Raw genomic sequence first — 20,420 nt, forward strand, 5'->3', positions numbered from 1 at the left:
ACTACCATGGAGAAATAAATTCCTTTTGCTCCTTCTTTAGGTAGGCTACTCATTATTCTGGAGGCTTTCAGTCAGCAGTACACTAGTAAACGTTTAACAAATGGCTCTCCAGGAAAATAAAAATGTGCTCAGGATACACTTTTAGGTTTAATCTTCATTGTTAGTATTTTCTTCATCACTTTCTTGTCTATACAATTAATAAAACAAACAAATCAAGGCCTGATTTGTAGCATTTGCTGATTTCCAAGGTAAAAATGTTCACACTGAAAATATTAGCAGTTGGCTCTTGTTAGCTGGTTTGGGCTGGCTCCAGCACAGCACTGCTCTTAATCCTCTTCTACTTTACACTGCCCACAGGGGAACGCTACAATGGCCTTGGGGAATCAAGGTTGGCAAAGGGAATAAATAAAACAGAGAATCTCAGCATAGGAGGGGATGACAGAGGTCACCTAGTCCATCCCCTACCTAAGCAGGTATTTCCTTTACAGCACCCTTCCAAAGTGGTCATGCAGCATCAACTTGAACACTGCTCGTGATGTGGAATTCATGACTTGAACGGCTGCCATTCCATTATGGGATAGCTCAGATGCTTAGAAAGTGCCTACCAAAGTTAAAATGTGCCTTCCTATAACTTCCCTTTATCCTTCCTAGTTCTAGGACATTTTGTGCTTTACTAAAATAGCCTTCAAGGGCCCAGGGTCATGTTCATGCCACAATGAATCATTGGGTGGGGATTGGGGAGCTTAGGCCCATTTGTGTCAATGCCTCTTCTAAAATGTGGTTTCTACCTTTTAGGTAACACAAAGTTGGAAGCAAAATGGTTACCTATCAATTGGGGGGTGGCAGAGCCAACTGTGGTACATGAAAGAAATAGAATATTGTAGTACCATAAGAAATTATATGGGAAGACTCATTTGAGCTGATGCCGAGTTAAATCAGCAAAGCCAGGAGAAGAGTCCATTCAAGGAAAGTAAATGAAAGCAACACTAAAGGTAGCCCAGCTTAGATTAATCACAGTGACTGGTCTTGGTCTCAAAGACTAGATGACGACATACACATCTGTCTTCTCAGTAGTCAGAGTGGAATGCAGTATGTGCTCTCAGAGGTAATTGTTCTGTCAGGCTGTTTTGCTTCTGAAGCTGAAGCTTAAATACTTTGGCTACATAATGAAAGATAAGATTCTTTGGAAAAGATCCTGATGTTGGGAAATACCGAAGGCAAAAGGAAAAGGGAAAGCAGATGAGATGGTTAGATAGTGTCACGGAAGCAATGAACATGAGCTTGGACTGACTTTGGGAGACAGCGGGGGTAGAAAGGCCTGGTGTGCTATGGTCCGTGGGGTCATGAAGAGTTGGACGCAACTGAATAACTCCACAACAACAGCTGTTTTGCTTAATTGTTTCTCTTTGTTAGAGAGGAGAGTTCAATGTGGATATATCAGTGAATGATCGTGTTCTACAAAATAAAAGGCATCAATAAAATGAATTTTTTAAAAAATGTGTTGCCTGGAATTGAATGCATAACAGGACTAAACAGGCAGCATGGCAAATAAATAGAGTGCTTGGCCTGGAGTCAGGGAGACTTAGGTTCAAATCCCACCTCAGACACTTAGAAGCTGTGTGACTCTGGGTAAGTCACTTAACTGCTCTGTGCCTCAGTTTCTTCATTTGTAAAAATAAGATAATAATAGAACTTACTTTCCAGACTTATTTTAAAGTTCAAATGACCTATGTATATAAAGCCCTTTGTAAACCTTAAAGCATGATATAAGTGTGAATTGTTGTTATTGTTATTATTACCGAATTGCTTTTTGACCTTTTCTTTGGTTCTTTTCCCAGAGTATAGCAAGAGGGATAAGAGGTGCGGAATTTCTCTGCTACCCATCACCAGAAACAGCAAAAGTAACTCACAGCAGAAGCACGTGGCAGGAAGAGACATGTGCTTATAAATGATCAGAAAGGGGAGTTCAAGGGCATCATTACTAAACCCCAAATCCTTGTGTAGAGGGGGTGGGATTTTGAAGTTCCTAGGTAGGGTAAGCACTGAATCTAGCATTCTATTAGAGATGAAAGATTTTCTGAGCCCACATGGAGCAGGTCTCATAACTTAGGAAACTGAGGCATCAAGTTCTTTTTCTTGGGTTCATTTGGCTCACCTGAATTAATCTGGAAAAATTTCCAAAATAAAACTTCATTATAGCATGTTCTAAGGTGTCTTAAATAGGTATGGTCAGGTCCTACACAGACAGTGTACACTATGGTTATTGAACATGAGACAACTTTTATTTTACCCCTAAAGAAAAAGCATAAGATGCTAAGGATTCACATAAGGCCGTGAACAAATACAGTGAAAAAAAAGTCTTCAAATAGCCCTTTGGCATCTTGCCATCCAACCCCCACCTTCTCCTTCCCATTGGAAGAGAACTAACTTGAGACTGCTGTTGGGGCCAACCTCCATCATTCTGGTGAGTATCTCTTTCCTGCAGAGTCCTACACAGTCTTCTCAGGACTCGTAATACCACCCTGTGGTTTAGATACCCCCAAAAGGTAAACGTACTTTGAAACTTGTTGCACAAAAGACCTCCTTCTCCTCAGACCTGAAGTGCCAAGTAACTTCATGGCTTTTCTCTCTAGGTAGGTTACTGTGTAGGAACAATGTGGACTCTCCCCTTCTTCTCTAAGGAACAGGGATGCATTAAGAAATGTTACCATTCTGGAAGGTTCAGTGCCTAAACTCTCAAATTCAGGAGCTCTTGAACTTGGAATTACTCATGAGGCAATCCTCAAAGCCATCATTGCCAAGAAAATCTCTCTTCTCCACTAGAATGGTAGTTAAATTCAGTACCTACCCTCCCTGGGGACTCCAAAATTCTACCTCTAGTACATGGGAGTTTGGGGTCCAGTAAGAATGCCCTTGAAATCCACTTTCCGGGTATGTACAAGCACATGTCTTCTCCTGCCATGTGCTTCTGCTATGAGCTGGCATTGCTGCTTCTAGTGATGAGTAGGAGAGACATTCTCCACTCCCCACCCCGTTTATTGCACTCTGGAAGAAGGCACAAGAAAAAGGTCAACAAGCAAGTCCTCCAGAGCTGAGAACCACAAACAGCATCATCAGCTGACTTTTATAGGCCACTCGGAAAAGTGGCTGATTCAGTCAATCACTACAGGTTCCCTTATGTCGCATCAGCTTGACCGGGGGACTCCTCCCGTTTGATCAGCGACTAACAATGGACCTTACCCTGTACTTTCATCAGATTGACTGGAGAGCTCCTTACTTTATTCAAGGATTTTCCTGGTCAGCCACCTTTACATTATCATTACTCTTATGTGGTCTGGCCGGGGAAGAAGATAGGAAGATTCCCTCTTCTCCAGAAATGAGGCTCCTATGGAGTATGTATAAATGTAAAGTGCTAGAGAGGAGAGACTTAGACCCAAGGATCCCAAAAGTTAAAGATCCTGGTTATTTTTCAGGGAATTTATGGGAGGCTCTTTGTGTGGATTGTGGACAAGATCAATGCTGCAATTTATAGACCTCCGACCCAAGGCATCAAAAATACACGAAGATCAATTGGTCTTTTGGACATCTTTGGCTTTGAAAACTTTACTGTGAACAGGTACAGCATAAGACATAGTCCCTGTCTTCGAAAGGGCTTATAGTCTAGTTGGGTAGCTGGGCCTGCAAAGTTGCCCTTTTCATGCCCACATTTCTGAATGCTACCCTCCTCCTCTGTGACTGTTTATGGGTTTCAGTTCATAAGGCTAGCCCTCAAGACGAATACATTAAAAGAGTACAAAACAAATTTGATCCTGACAATTACTCTGGGAAATAGGCAGGGAGGGATGGCATATTCAGTTCAGTTCAACAATTCAGGAAATATTTATTGAGTACCTACTCTATAAAGCCCTATGTTTCTGTGTGGGTAGGAATCAGGAGAAGGGGAAGAGGCTATACAATTTAGGTAAGATATGGAGCACCGTACCAGGAGTCTGGAAATCTGGAGTATAGCTCTGCCACTAAACTCCAAGTGTGACCTTGGGTAAGTCCTCTTACCTACCTGGGGCTCAGTTTCCTTCTCTGTCAAGTGAGAGGACTGGGCCAGTTAATCTACAAGGCCCCTTCTAGCCCTAAAATGAAGAACCTAAGACTTGGAGGAAGGGATTTACTAATTTACTGACAGAGTCAAGATGAAATACCAGGTCTTCTGAGTTCTAATTTGTACTCTCTAATATACTATGATGCTTTTTGTGGGGAATGAAGTTATAATAATGGAATGAAGGAACCCTAGTCTTCTGGCTTTCATCTTAGGTGCATCCCATCCCTACACAGTAGGAGTTTCCATTCTTTTTTTTCCTAATTTTAAAAATATTTTATTTACATCTTTTAGTTTTTTGTATCATTTCACATCAAAATATATCTGTCCCCTATCCTCTGCTCACTAATTTATCTTTTGTAACAGAGGATTTAGAAGAGGAAAAGGGGAGTTCAACAAGCTAAACAATTCATCTACTGAATCTGACAGAATTTGCAATTTTCCAAATCCATATTCTCCTATCTCTACAGAGAAGTGAGGAAGGTGCATTTTTTCTCATCTCTTCTTTGAAGTCAAAGTAGGTCATTGTAATGGAGAATTTGTTTTCATTAGATGTTGATCATAATTGAAGTAATGAATGAAAAAAAAAAAGGATGGGATTGAACTCCTCCCTGACAGGAGTCTCCATTCTTGAGAGAAGAAATCTTACAGTCTTAACCTATCCTCCTTGCCCCACTCTCTCCCTCTCTGTGACTACCTTCTTCCTTTCTTCCCTGGACGCCAGTTTTGAGCAACTCTGTATCAACTTTGCCAATGAGAACCTGCAACAGTTCTTCGTGAGGCACGTCTTCAAGTTGGAGCAGGAAGAATACAACCTGGAGAACATTGACTGGCTACATATCGAGTTCACCGACAACCAGGCAGCCCTAGACATGATTGCTAATAAGCCTATGAACATCATCTCCCTTATTGATGAGGAGAGCAAATTCCCTAAGGTGCGTGTGTGTGCATCAGTGTGAATGTTTATGTGTTTGTGTGCGAGCAGGGGAGGGATTGGGGGCAGAGTATAGAACATCCTTCCTTTGCCCAAGTCCCATCATATCCCAGGACAATTCAGAAATCATTGAGTGTTGAAATTGGAAGAGCCCTTAAGTCACAGAATTTTAGAACAAAGAACATGTAGGAGGACCTTAGGAGACAGTGGCTGTGTCAGGGCAGATGACTGGCCTGGTTGGCCTCCATCTTACTGGAAAAAAGGAGAGCTGGCTACTCTCATCTTCACCAAGCTATATGAGCTATATGAGCAGTTAAGCAGCCTAGATGGGTTCCAGGTGACCATGGCCCAGGGGAAGGCCAATAGCAGAAAAGCAACAGGGAAAAGGTACTCCAAACCCCACTCCATGGTGGCTGGTACTCCCACAGGAGAAGGGGCAACAGGCAAAATTTAAGTGCCAAGTATGGTATAACCATTCGAGAACAGCAGTTCTCAAGCTTTTTGGTCTCAGGACCTCTTTTATGCTCAAATTATTGAATACTACCCAAAGAGCTCTTGTTTTTAGGGGTTATAGTTATCAATATTTACATTATTAGAAATGAAACCATCTAAGTATTATTATGAAATAATAATATTTGCAGACCCCCTTGAATGGGTCTTGGGGACCCCCAAGGATACCCAGACCACACTTTAAGAATCACTGTTTTAAATTATAGGATATTAGTGCTGGAAAGGACCTTAGCACAAAATATTTCACCAACAGATCAAGATCATAGTCAATAAACATTTATTAAGTACCATGTGTGAGGTGCTGTGCTAAGTACTGGGAATAAAAATTTTTTAAAAAGAAAGGAAGAAAGACAACCTCTGTCCTTAAGGAGCTTACAATCTAATACGAGAAGAAAGTACACAAAAAGAAGCTGGAATGGTCTGGGAGGCCACCAGAGGCTATACCATCTCAGGCAATATGTTTATAAAGCCAAAATCAAGTAGAGCAGCCGGTGGGAAATGGTTAGAACATTCTGAGTCCTGTATGAAAGTGGGCCTTAGAGACTCATCCTTTAACCCTCCAATCAGAAGAGAGAGGCTGCTGAGGGGGTTGAGGAAGTATTGGGTCAAAGCCAAATTTACCATGATGATGAGATTTCAGGTGGGGGAGACATGATGTTGGTGGAGTTAGAACCCAGCAGAGCATTTGATGGGAGGGGACACAATTCTGGGTCAATCATTTCTTTTCAAAGGCCTCCTCTTTAGAAGACTTTGTGGGCTCGAGCAAGCCCCAACCTGAGCTTTAGGTTCCCTCTCTGTAAAACTATGGCATTAGATGAGATGACTTCTGAAGTTCTCTTCCAACTCTAAAATTTTTCATATTAAACCTCAAGCTACTTGTGGGCATAGAGACCAAAGTAGGGATATGTTTGGGAGCAAGACATAAAAGCATAGACTTTGAGCTGGAAGAGACTTTGGAGATAATAACAATAGCTGACATATAGCATCTAAGATGTTTCACTGGAGGAAGATCCAGTGAAGGAGACTGAGAAGGAACAGTCAGGTAGGTAGAAGAAGAACCAGGAGAGTAGAATCTCACACACTTAGAGAGAAGATGTCGAAGGGTGTCAAGGCTATTGAGAGATCGAGGAGAGTGAAGACTGAGAAAAAGGCTGTTGGTCTTGGCAGTTAAGAAATCACTGGTACCTTTGGAGAGGGCACTTTTGGTGAGGCTGGAAGCCAGGTGGTAGAGAGTTAAGAAGAGAGTGAGAGGAGAAGTGGAGGAACTTTTTGTAGATGTTGTTCTCAAGGAAAAGGCAGGAGAAACACAGGATGATAGCAGGGATGGAAGGATTCTGTTAACTATGTCACCTAGCTGATTAGTCTAGCCTCCTCATTTTAAAGATGAGTTAACTGAGACTTTTAGAGGTGAGTAAACTGAGTCATGAGAAGTGACTTGTCCCAGATTCTACTGGTCATAAATGGGGAAGTTGGAATTGAAATTGGGGTCCTGGTGGCAGTGTAGGAGAGGTGATCTTAAGCGGGAAAGGAGTGGGGCTGGTTCAGCAGTGGAGGCCTCGTCTCTGCAGGGGACGGACACAACCATGCTCCATAAACTCAACTCTCAGCACAAGCTCAACACCAACTATATCCCCCCAAAGAACAACCACGAGACCCAGTTTGGGATCAATCATTTTGCTGGAATTGTCTACTATGAGACACAAGGTACCTGTTCCTGGGCCCCCGGGACTCAAAGAAGCTTCAAACTGCTTTGGGGAAGATCTAGTTCTGTTTGGTAGTGGGCCAGAGGAGGATTGCAAACCTGGTTGCAAACAATAGGTGGAGGGAGGGAGCAGGTGATTTCTGCTTTCCCCCCAACCTTGGAACTCATTAAATAAGAGAAAGAGGGAGACTGGGAGGTCCTTGGGAACAAGAAATGCCCTGGAATCTTATGTTTACCCATAGCTATTCCTTTTGGCTCGGGAGGGGTCACTGACCACCCCATAGAATCACAGAACCTCAGAGGTAAAAGGGACCTCAGAAGCATGGAGTATAACATTTGAAGACTTTGCATGGTGGGGAGCTCATTCTGGCTTTGCCCAACTCTAATTGTTAGGAACTTTTTCCTTCTATCGAGGCAATTTGTCTCTCTATAACTTAGGGTCATAACATCTAGAGATAGGGATATATCTAAGTATTTATATATGTATACATATATATGTATATATACATATATGATTCAACCCCACCATTTCAGCATTGCTGATTTCTGAGATGTAAATGATAGAGAACATTTAATAATCAGCTTTCTTAAAGCTGGTTCAAACTGGCTGTAGCACAGCCTTGGATGGACTCTGTCCTGTAGCAGAATTGGACAAATTACACACACACACACACACACACACACACACACACACACACACACACAAAGACACACACACACGTGCATGTGCACACAGATATAGATAACTATATAGTTACAAACATATGTATACATACATGCATATAATACACATGCATATATATACTCAAACACACATATATGAACTCTGCATATATGTATTGGAGTATAAGTGTATGTGTGTATACACACACACATATGTATACCACACAATACAATATATATATAGGCATATTATATAGATATATAATACACATACATATATATATACACACATACATAATGTACACGTGTGTGTGTATCTATATGTCTCTATATATAAAACTACATAATGTATACACATATACATTCATACATACATATAGGTACTGCATATGCATATGCAGTACCTATATGTATGTATGAATGTATATGTGTGTATACATTATGTAGGGGTTTTTAAATTTTCATATAAACATATATATGCACACACATGTAGTGCCTTTATGTGTGTATGAGTATATATGTGTGTGTTGTATATGTGTGTATCTATATAATATTTTCATATCTATATCTGTATGGAGTACCTATGTGTGTACGAGTATATGTATATGAATAGAGGGACAGAAAGACAGAGAGAGAGAAAGAGACAGAGACAAAGACAGACAGAAAGAGAGGACAAAGACCTATGGTAAGGTGGAAGCAGTGCTAGCTTCAGAGACAGGAGACTTGAGTTCAAATCCTACTGCCACTTATTACCCATCATCTGAGGCAAGTCCCTTCTAATCTGTGGGACTCAGTTTTTGCATTTGTAAAATGCCTTCACCTCCTCCCCTTCCAAGTACTGCTGCCATGCTGAAATCACCAACAACTCCCTGTGTGACCTTGGTCAAGACACCTTCTCCTCCCTCAGCCTCTGGGTTCACCTCTGATAGATGAGAGGGTTGGACTAGACAATTGCCAAGGTCCCTTCTAGCTCTAAAGATTCAGCATCCCCCACCCCCACCCCAGCCACACCAACTGTATGGCATTTTATTTTGATGGGGAGGAGTAGTTCTTGGGGGTGGGAAGTTTTCCTGTGACATTTTCCCACGTCTACAGGTTTCCTGGAGAAAAACCGGGACACTCTCCACAGTGACATAATACAGCTGGTCCATTCCTCAAGGAACAAGTTTGTCAAGCAGATCTTCCAGGCCGACGTTGCCATGGTAACAGGTGTCTGGGGAGAGGGTTCCCTGGCTGGCCACCCGCCAACCCACCCTCTACCCACCCTGGGCTTGGGGAAGGGTGCTATTAGAAGGGGGGGGAAGTCTGGAGGAAAGGGGTGGATGGGGACAGGTGTGCCAAATGTGACCCCCCCTTACAATAATTACTCATTGAACTAATGGCAGTACAGTCAACCTATGGTTAGGTTCACAGAAGAAAGAGGATTGAGGATGAGAGTAAGGTTGAGTCACGGAATACCAGAGCTGGAAGTGACTTCAGAACATAGAACATAGATTGTTACAGCAGGATGAGACCTTGAAATATAAAGTATAAGAGCTAGGAGGGACCTTAGAACACAGAATGTGATGGTTGGAAAGGACCATAAAATATAGTGTTTGAGCTAGACAGGAGATGTTGGGAAGTTCTCCAAAATTAAGATTTCTTCCTTAATGTTGTTCACCTTTCCTTTATGTATAGGTTGGTAAGGTTAGGGTGTGCAAAAAATATTCTTGGAATCTGTTCATGGCTTTGGTTCTTATACCTTGTCTTTCACACAATGGACTTTTTCTCTCCTGTTTTTTTTTTTAGAAGAAACTTTTTCTAGTTCTGGTGAAGCTCAGGATGATTGAGGGAAGAGTGGGTTAGGGAGCAGGGAGGATAAAGTTGATAAAACTGGTGCCAGGCTGCAACAGGCACAAATAGACTGGTAAGAATTTCCACTGGACTAGCCCTTCCTCCCTCCATTATGTCATCAATATAGCAGGATTGGTTTTTTTAAACTTTTTTTTGCCTTTATTCCCCTCAACTGTGAGACCTTTCTTCTGGGTTCTTCCTAAAGGACAAATGAATGGATAGAGAGAAAAATGAATGCAAGAACGTGCTGGTAAATGTTTAACAAACAGCTCTGTGCAAATGTATGACACCCTTTGCATTTAATCTGTATCATTAACATTTTCTTCAACATTTCCTAAAGTCTAGAAATCAACAAAACAATTAATTGAGCTCCTTTTTGTAGCATTTGCTGATTTCTGAAGTGTAAATGCTCACACTGAAAATTTAACATTTGGCTCTTAGGGCCTGGTAGGATCTGGTATCAGCACACCCCTGGGTGGATGGATGGATGGATTAGAGATAGACAGAGGGATAGGTAGATGGATGAATGCACAAGTGAATGGGAAAGTATGCAGGAATGGATAGACATAGTCATTGAATGATGCATAGATAGATAGCTACAGATATAAGGTAGGATGTCTGTCCCTGAAGCTAAGGGGGACACATGCTTTTCCATAAGACAGCTGAGAAAGGTTCAAAAGCTGGGTGTAGTTGGGTGGGTGGAGAAAATTGAAGGAAGACTTGAATTGAGGGGGGAGAAGGGGACTGAGGGAGGTGGGGGATGGGGGAGTTCTATGTTTTCTCTTGACCACTTTAATTCTGCTTTCCCACATCTGAGTTGGAACATCCAATACAAACTCCATGCTTTCTTCCTCCTTCTTCTATACCAACAATTCCTCTCTTCCTCCCTTCCTCCCATTTGTCCTTCTTCATTCTCCTCTTCCCTTTTCTTTCCTTCTCCCTCCTATAACAATTTAATTTGATTCAATAAATTTATTGTGTGCTGGGTATGTACTAGACACTGTACTAGGATCTGGGGATAGAAAGCTGAAGCAATTTGGGATTTTATACTAGAAACAATATAGAGCCATTGAAAAATTTTGAGGAGAGTTAGGATCTGAGCAAACCTTTGTTTTTAGCAATATCAACTTAGCAGCTGTGAGGAGGAGGGATTGGAATAGGGAGAGACTTGAGGCAGGGAGATAGATTCCACTAACAGCTATGTGGAGTTGAGAGATGACTGAGGGCATGGACCAGGGTAGAGGCTGAGTGGAAAGGAGACAGATGTGAGAGAAGTTGTGGAGGGAGAATTGACAAGACTTAGCCACTGATTGGATATGCTATGGAGGGCAGGGGGAGTTGAAGACAAGAGGTGAGTCAAAGATAACTCCAAAGTTGCAGACTATGGTGACTGGGAAGATGGTAGTGCCCTTAACAGAAATAAGGAAGTTTGAAGAAGGTATAAATGACATATTGAGTTTGAGAAACCTGCAAGTAAATAACATCCAGGTGAAAATGGTCAGGGGGCAGTTGATAATACTGGACTGGAATTCAGGAGAGAGATTAAGCCTATAAATAAAGATATAGGAGTTAGTTAGCAGCTAGGTGGCAAAGGTGGATATAGTGCTGGTCCTGGAGTCAGGAAGACCTGAGTTCAAATCCCACCTCAGACACTTATTAGCTGTGTGACTCTAGGCAAGTCTCTTAGTGCTGGTTGCCTCAGTTTCCTCATCTGTAAAATGAACTGGAGGAGGAAATGGCAAACCACTCCAGTATCTCTGCCAAGAAAACCCCCAAAAAGGTATCATGAAGAGTTGGACATGACTGAAAATGACCAAACAACAATGAGTTAGTTACTTGCATAGAGGTAAAAGTACCCATAGGAAGGAGGTGATGTGCTTACAAGGGGCAGAGAGTAGGAAGATTATTTTAGCTGTAGTGTGAAGGATGGATTAAAGATTGGAGAGAACGGAAGCAAGGAGACTAATTTGTGTAGCACAACAGTTCAGGGAAGAGGTGATAAGGGCCTTAACTAAAGTGGTGGCTATAGAAGTGAAAAGGGGGGGACAGATACAAGAATTACTTGGATTGGTTTAGATTTGAGGGGAAGAATCCATGTGTCTTGTCGATTGATAGGATTTGGGGAGTTAGGGAGAGGAAAGAATCAGAGCTGGCTCTGATGTTCTGAGCCTTCCTTACCCCGAAAATGGTGGAGTCATTAGCAGAAACAGGGAAGTGAGGAGAGTGGCAGGTTTAAGAGAAAAGATGCTGTGTTCAGATTTGGGCATGTGGAATTTGAAATGAGAACAGGATATCCGCTTTCCTCTTTTTTCCCCTCCCTCCTTTCTTCCCTCTTTCACTTGCCCTCTCTCCTTTATTTCCTCTGTTGTCTTCCCTTCCTCCTTCCTTCATTTCCTTTTTCTCTCCTCTGCTCTCCTTTCTTCTCTCTCCCTCCTTTTGTTTATTTTCTCTTTTTCCCTCCCTCCTCTCCCCCTCTTCTCTCTTCTCTTTCCTTCTCCCTCCTCCTTTCTTCTTCCTTCCTTCACTCATGCTTGGAGCCCTAACACTGAGTAGTTAGTGGGGTTTGTAAATTGAGTACAAGAGGAGGATGCTCATTTCTGTAGCCCTTTCACTCTTCTTGAGCCCTGCAAGAAAGTGCTAGCTATGGTGCTCTTACCCTCTCATTCTCCCCCCATCCCCATCATAATCAGTCTTCTCAGCACTGGGATAGGGTCAGAAACACCATCTCCAAACTCTCTTAGCTCTAGGACTTCCTCTTTTCACTTTTTGTTGGTTTTTTTCCCTTTTCTGTTCCCCTCCCTCTCTGTCTTCTCTGCTGCCCCTGCCCCTCCCCCCTTGCTCCCATAGTTTCTCTGTGGCTATGCATCCGGTTCTTTTGGCCAGTCAGCAGCCTCCTCAACAAAGGTAAAAACACCATGGTTTGCGGGTATTCCCAAAAGCCCGTGCTCTGGGCTCTGGGTTGGACTCCTGGGTTTGCTTTGGGGAATTGGGGGGGGGTGCTTTGAAATTGTGGGGAGGGGTGTGCCTTTGAATGCCATAAGCTTGCTGGCTGCTATGTGGGTTACAATCAGGTAGAAGACACGTGAGAGGAAAAGTTTTGTAGACATAATGGAGAATGGATGACTTTATAAACAGAGTTCAGAAGGGAAACCTAAGCTAATTCAATACTCTTAGTAACAATAGAAAATAGAGGGGCATTGGTGTGATGGATTGACAGCATCTGGCCTTAGAGTCAAAAAGACCTAGGTGTAAATCCTAATTTCTGCCAACTGTGTGATGGTGGGTGAGTCATTTGACTCTTATGCACCCCAAGGAACACTCTAAAACTGTAACTCACAGGCGAGTTGATGAGCTGTGTTCATAGAGGGAGTTTCCACACCAAGAATTCCCCCATGATGATGAAATAATAAATCTGGAGCAAAATATTAATAATAGTAATAGCACATATCTATAGTACTTTTCAGGTTTACAAGGTGCTTTACTCATACCACCTATTCTATGAAGTAGGTAGTACAGTTATTATTATTCCCACTTCACAGATGAGAAAACTGAAGCTCCCAAAGAAGAAATGACTTGACCAAGGTCACGCAGTTATTATGTGGTAGAGTCAGAATTCAAATCTGTATCTTTTGACTCCAAAGTCACCTTTCCTTTCCAAGCTGGAAGGGCCCTTAGAGATCCTGGAATCCAACCCTTTTATTTTAGTGCTCTCAAATATTTCTGTTTGGTTCTTCAAAATAACCTTGTGACATAGAAACCACAAATATCATCGTTCCTCTTTTACATTGGAGGAAACCCCCCAAAAGGAAGAAATTTTGCTTAGGTGACATGGCAAATAAATGACAGAGGCAGGCCTTGGACCCAGGTCTGATCTCCTGACTCTTAGTCAATTAAATTTAATTCACTGGGCATTAAGCACCTAACATAGGCCAGGTGTTATGATAGGTGCTGGAGACAGAAAGACAGAAATCAGTCAAGAAGCTTCTATTCTACTGAAACAAAGCTCTTTCCACTACACCACAATGCCACATGCCTGTCTTGGCTTTCCCTGCATGGGTCCACACTTTCTCAACTTCTTCAGGGCTCAGCCTTGTCTAGGGGTAAGGGTTGGGGTGGAGATGGCAGTGGGGAAGAGATCCCCACCCAGAGAGTTCTAATGCACTCTGGGCTTACTCTCAGTCCAGGAACTAAAGCTTCCACTCTGGAAAAGAATAAAGGAACCCCTTCTTGGACAATCAAGCGAATCACAGGGAGTGTCAAACTACTAGCCAGGGGAATAGTAGTTCTCCAACAGTGGTTGATTGATTTACCCTGTCAATAAGCCCTCCATCCCAGACAAGAATACAGTCTAAGGGAGAAGTCATCCATGCTGGAATTATAGAATGTCATGGCTAAGAGGAACCTTAGAACATACAACATAGAATGTCAGAGCTGGAAGAGGCCTGAAAACATAGAATATCATAATGGGCACTAAAGTACAGGCAATGTGTATCCTGTGGACATGCCCTCCATACTAAGAGGTCAAAGGCTGGAGAAGTCACACAAGCTTGAATGTCAGAGCTAGAAAAGGCCTTAGAATGCAGAATGCCAGAGCTTAGAACTTAGAACATAGGACAGAAAATGTCAGCTAGAAGAGATCTTCGAACACCAAATGTCAGAGCTGGAAGGGATCTTAGAACACAGAACATCAGAGCTTGAAGGGACCTTAGAACCTCTCAAGACAGAAAATGTCAGAGCTAGAAGAGGTTGTAGAACATAGAATGTCTGAGGAAGAAGGAACATCAGAGCTGGAAGAGATCTTAGAATGTAAAATATTAGAACGTAGAACATCAGAGTTGGAAGGGAACACAGCACAGATGTTAAATGTCAGACCTAGAAAGGACCTGAGGGTATACAGTTCCAGAGCCGGAAGGTAACTCAGGACACAGTTTACTGAAACATACCTTTTGAGCCCATTAAGTCCCTTTCCTATCACTTCACATCCTTTGTTTCTTCTGATCCTCATGACCATCCTGAGGAGTCAGATGAAAAGGCTTATTTGTCCACACTTTACAGCAGAAACTGGAGTTCAGGGAGGGGAGCTTGACTTGGTCAAGGTCACTTAGTAAATTACTGGTTAGAACCAGAACCGGAATTCACCATTTTTCTCTTTGCTTAGAATGGACCTTAGAACTTAGAACATCAAATATGAGAACCAGCAGAGATCTTAGAATAATAGAATGTTGGACACTGGATTGTAGTTGAGATGCCCTTTGGATGATCCCACATCTCACAGTCCAGAGAAGACAATGAATTACTTAGAATCCTAAATACAGGACTCATTCTATTGCACTGTACTATCTAGCTTGTGGGTGGGTGTCAGCATTTCTTCTAAGGCTTTATGTGAGGCAGATGTCTGTTTCTCAGCCACGTAATTGATTTTGCTCTATGTATTCATTTCTAAATTGGGGGGCATCCTGTTGGCAAAAACTGAAAGTTTGGGCTCTGGGACATCAGCTCTCTTTGAGGAATAGGAGAAATGCCAGCAAACTAGGTTATGATTGACTCTCTGCCAGGGAACTCCCAGCAGATGCAAAGGGAATCCTTTGGGTCATCTGGACTGGGTCAGATGCCCCAGTTGAATCTTAGGCTAAAGAAAATCCACTGAGAGAGGGTTCCAAAGTGGGAATGCCTCTCTCTGGACCCAGCTCCATTCCCCAAACTCTTACCCCCACTGAGCTTAGGATCAAGGAAGGGACTGAAGCCAAAGTGAGAGAGAGCAATCTCTTAGAATCCTGCAGTGTTCGAGCTGGAAGGGGCCTTGGAGATCAGCCCCCAAACATCCCATTTTACAGTTCAGGGAGTTGAGGTTCAGAAAGGAGAAGGGACATCTCCAAGCACATGGTGCATGTCTCTTGTGCCTGTTTAGTGTCTTTTCACTACTTCTATACTTACATAGGGAAGCTAGGTGGCACAGTGGACAGATTACCAGGTCTGGAGTCAGGAACACTCATGTTCCTGAGTTCACATCTGGCCTCAGACACTTATTAGCTGTGTGACCCTGAACTAGTCACTTAACCCTGTTTGCCTCAGTTTCCACATGAACTAGAGAAAGAAATGCCCAACCCCCCCTCAGTATCTTTGCCAAGAAAACACCAAATGGGGTCATAAAGACTTGGATACAACTGCAAACGACTCAGCAACACCAACAGCGCTCACATAGTTTCCTATCCTTGATTTCACTTGAGCCTAGCAACGAGGTTGTGCAAGAGGCAGGACAAAGACAGCAGAGCTTAGGTGAAGTGGTTTGACGAAGGTCACAGGGCAAACCGCGAGTTAGAGCCAAGGCTAGAACCTCCTACTCCTCCCTGTGGTAGGAGTCAGCCCCACAGTCCTCTAGGACAATGCCCCATCATTACATGTTGTATGAACTTCCTTCTCCCCCCCCCCCCGAAAGGGCTTACACATCCATTTTCACCTTTGCCACATCACAGCGGCCCCCTGAGAGAGGCATGTCTGGGATGAATACCCCATTTGACAGATGGGAAGCCAAAGCCCAGAGAGAATGTGACTTGCCCCAGGTCACACACACACAGCACCACGTCATTGGTAGACTTGGTATTCAAACCCAAGGACCATTTGGAAAGGAATGATAATAAGCTCTTGTTTCTCTACCACTTTTCTATTTTTTTTTCTTTTCTATTCTGATTGGGCAATGGGGGTTAAGTGACTTACCCAGGGTCACACAGCTAGTAAGTGTTATGTGTTTGAGGCCGGATTTGAACTCAGGTCCTCCTGAATCCAGGGCTGGTGCTCTATTCACTGCGCCGCCTAGCTGCCCCCTCTACTTTTCTAGTTCACATAGATCTTCCTTCACAGCAACACCTCCAAGGAGGTGATTGCAAGTCATTAAGTTGGCCAGCATTTATTAAGCACTTAGTATGCGCCAGGCACTGTGCCAATTAATACAAAGAAAGGCAAAAATAGGCCTCAGCCTCAAGCAGCTCACGTTCTAATGGGGGAGACAAGAGGTATCCCCAAAGTCTTAGTACAGAAGCTTTTAAAGACTCTTGGGGCACTTTCTGTACAACATAAATACAGAGAAGTTGGAAGGTAATCTCTGAGAGGAAAGCGCTGTCATCTGGGAGGACCCTGAAAATCTCCTGTAGAAGATGAGATTTGGGCCTTGAAGGAAGGTAGATCTAGTGGAAGACAGGAGAGCCTTCCAGGAGCGGATGACTACCATTGCAAATGGGAGCTCCGTATTTAGGAACAACACTAGGCACGTGGTAGGGAGCTAGGGAGCATGAAATAGTGACTTGCCCTCTGCTAGGCACCTGAGCTTCCGAGAGAAACCCCACAGGGCAGCTGGAAGGCAGGTTCCCCAACCCCCCAGAAGCAGCAGCTCAGTAAAGATTAGCCTAGTTTTCTGATACCCCTTCCCCCACACCTTCCCTTCCCCTGTAGGAGGATTTGACCGAGCAAATCTCATTAAGGATCACAGGATCAGTTAAAATAAGGCAGCAGAGCTGAGGCCCTCTGACCACTAGGCGATCCCCAGGAAGGGGAGGCGATCCTGGCTTTCCTAGGGATGGCCAGGGTGGGTTGTCGCAGAACATTCTCACCCTCTTTACTTTGCCAGGTGCTTCTCTCTCTCCCCATGTCCTAAGCCACCTGGTGCAACAGACTGGAGGATTTTAGAATCCTAGATCCTCAGACCTGAAAGGGACCTCAGCTGGTCTAGCTCAGGACAGACTCCCTTCAGGAGTCACTATTTAAATACCTCCAGTGATAGGGGAGCTCATTTCTAACAGAAGCAGCCCATTCCATTTTGGATCCATCTTTATGTTGTTGACCTGAAAACTGCCTCCTCCATTGCTCCCGCTTCTGCCTAGGGAGGGTAAAGCAGAACAAGTCTGCTGCTGTGACAACCCCTTTCAGAGGGGGTTGGCTTTGTTTTATATTTTCTCTTTTCCGGGAGGAAATGTCTCCTGGCCCCTCCCTTGAATGGTTTTCCTCTACCTGCCTCCCAGCATGGTCCCTCTTAACTCTTGCTCCCCTGAACAGCTTGTTGTAAGATCACTGAGCACGCTAGAATTGGACAGTGGGAGGGGCAGCTAGGTGGTGCAGTGGATAGAGTACTGGCCCTGAAGTCAGGAGGACTTTGAGTTCAAATCCAGCCTCAGACCAAACACTTGACACTTACTAGCTATGTGACCCTGGGCAAGTCACTTAACCCCAATTGCCTTTAAAAAAAAAAAGAAAGAAAGATGAATCCAAAGAGTAGTTGGTAAGGGTTGCATGGACAAGGGGAACTTGGAGTCAGAGGATCATTAATAATAGCAATAATAACATGAATAGTAATGACAAACTCACATTTCCATCGTACTTTCACATTAAATTGCTGTAGAAATCTGAATTTGTTATTATTATTATGGTTTACTAAACACTTTTTTCACTTGGAAGGGAGAGGGAATTAAGCAGAGAATGATGAGTAGAACCCTGTATTTGGAGTTAGGAAAACCTAAGTTTAGATCTTGCCTCAGACATTTAGTAGCTATTTGACCTTAGGTAAGTCACTTATTTCAGGCTCACTTTCCTCATCTGTAAAATGGGGCTATCTACCACATAGAGTTGCTATGAGAATCAAATAAGGTAGTATTTGCAAAGCACTCCGCAAACCTTAAAGTCCCATATGAATGCTCAGTTTATTATTGAGACCCGTTTTATTTTTTTCGTTAAATTTTTACTTTTTTAATAAAAATCTATTTTCTCTCTCACCTCCTGGGGGGGGGGAAGAAAACTGAATTCCTTGCAAGAAATATGCATATTCAAACAAAACAAATTTCCCTCATTTGCCTTGTTAAAAAAAACAAACCAAACCTATGTCTGATGCTGCACCCTGAATCCATGGCCTCTCACAGAGGGGATGGGTAGCAGGCATCTCATGGTCCTTTGGGATCGTGGCTGGTCATTGTGCTAGTCAGTGTTCTGGAGTCTTCTGAAGGCATTTGCTTTTACAGTGTTGCTGTTATTGTATAAAATGTTCTTCTAATTCTGCTCACTCCATTCTTCATCAGTTTAGGCAAGTCCTCAAAATTGTTCATTTTTATACTATTGATTGTTATTCTGGTTCTGTCCAGAGGACAGGTGATTTGTCCAAGGTCACACAACTGTTGGTTGAGCCAAAAGAGATCTTAGAGATTTTCAGGGGGAGAAAACTGAGGGCTGGTGATATTTTTGACATGTCACGGAAGCTATGACTAGGATGAAAACCACACTAACACTTTTGGGACACCCTGTATAAGCAATAAATGTTAAAGCCAGGATTCAAACTCAGGTTCTCTCACTCTACATTTGGTGCCCTTCTGTGTTTATAATTTTTTTTTTTAAAGAAACAGGCTGAAAAACAGTGAAATTGCCTCAGAGAGAAGGGAAATAAAAACCCCAGCCCCAGTCCCTTCCGTTTCCCATTCCCTCAGCCGGGCCCTCTCTGGCTGTGGCCCTGGCCTCTTCTGACCTCCTTCCTTTGCTTTCCCTTCCCTCCCTCCCTCAGCCTGCAGGGCCCAGGGCCTGTAGGGGGTGGGGGAGGAAAAGCCTCCCTCTCCCCACCCCGCAACTGTCACTCCTCCCCTTCCTGACCCTGACGGGTCCACTCTCCTCCTCTCCTGTCCTCTCCTGTCCCAGGGAGCAGAGACCAGGAAGCGCTCCCCCACTCTCAGCAGCCAGTTCAAACGCTCCCTGGAGCTGCTGATGCGAACCCTCAGCGTCTGCCAGCCCTTCTTTGTACGTTGCATCAAACCCAATGAGTTCAAGAGGCCCATGGTGAGTAGTTCGAAGGGCCCTGGCTCCCCGGGGGGGTTTGGGATCATGGGGGAGTGGGGGGAAGGTAGAGAGAAAATGACAAGGGTAGGTCAAGTCAGGGCCTTAGGTTCTTAGAGTTAGGATGTTAGAGCTGGAAAGCAACTTGGAACTTGGAACACAGGGTGTCAGAGGTTGGAGGGGCCTTAGAACACAGACTGTCAGCTGGGAGGGGCCTTAGAACACAGACTGTCAGAGCTGGGAGGAACCTTAGACAATATAATTTCAGAGCCTACAGAACACAGGAATAATTATATTATTGTTGGTGATGATAACAGCTCACATTTATGTAGTTCTTTAATGTTTAGAAAATTCTTTCCCTCAACAACTCTATAAAGGAAATAGTAAAGTATTAAATTTACTACTTGACTGATGAGGAAATTAAAGCCTTAAAGAGGTAACACCCTTATCCATAGTCACACAGAGCTAGGGCATTGATCCAGAGGCAGGCATCAGTTGGCATCAATGACCCCATCTAATGTCAGCAAAAGCAGCAGAAGGGATCTTATTCTGGAGAGAACCTCCCAGCTCCATCCCAGTCAGCTTTGCTCCCAGAACCTTCCCTCTGGAGATATTGCCTCATGTTGTCTCCTCTTAGATGACGCCTTTGTCAAGCCTTGTTTCACCTTATTGCTTTGAGTTGGTTAAAATCACTACTCAGTTAGAACTAGCAGACACCTCAGGCAAGGCACATGAAACTGCTCCCAAGTCAACTTTTTTGTTCTTGATGAGAAAGTAATATAAGAAGCAATTAAGCAGGGGAAGGAATTTGTTATTATGACAGCTTCTGCCACGGAGCCGTGTGTAAATTCTATTGCCCTAGCACACATCTCAAATTGCCCCAC

The 20,420-nt window shown here is 43.4% G+C and overlaps 1 protein-coding gene across 3 annotated transcripts in view; it reads left to right on the forward strand.

Moving 5' to 3' along the window:
• Window positions 1-20,420, forward strand: part of MYO7A (myosin VIIA) — a 198,081-nt gene that overhangs the window by 80,198 nt on the left and 97,463 nt on the right. For all 3 annotated transcript variants that reach the window (XM_078156931.1, XM_078156932.1, XM_020989512.2), the window contains 6 exons: window positions 3,474-3,616; window positions 4,818-5,028; window positions 7,106-7,241; window positions 8,998-9,104; window positions 12,583-12,639; window positions 19,402-19,539. In XM_078156931.1, coding sequence (XP_078013057.1) covers window positions 3,474-3,616; window positions 4,818-5,028; window positions 7,106-7,241; window positions 8,998-9,104; window positions 12,583-12,639; window positions 19,402-19,539 — 792 coding nt within the window. The remainder of the gene's footprint in view (window positions 1-3,473; window positions 3,617-4,817; window positions 5,029-7,105; window positions 7,242-8,997; window positions 9,105-12,582; window positions 12,640-19,401; window positions 19,540-20,420) is intronic.

Source organism: Phascolarctos cinereus, unplaced genomic scaffold (genome assembly GCF_003287225.1).
Source record: "Phascolarctos cinereus isolate Bilbo 61053 unplaced genomic scaffold, phaCin_HiC Scaffold_726;HRSCAF=1367, whole genome shotgun sequence".
Taxonomy (NCBI): Eukaryota; Metazoa; Chordata; class Mammalia; order Diprotodontia; family Phascolarctidae; genus Phascolarctos; species Phascolarctos cinereus.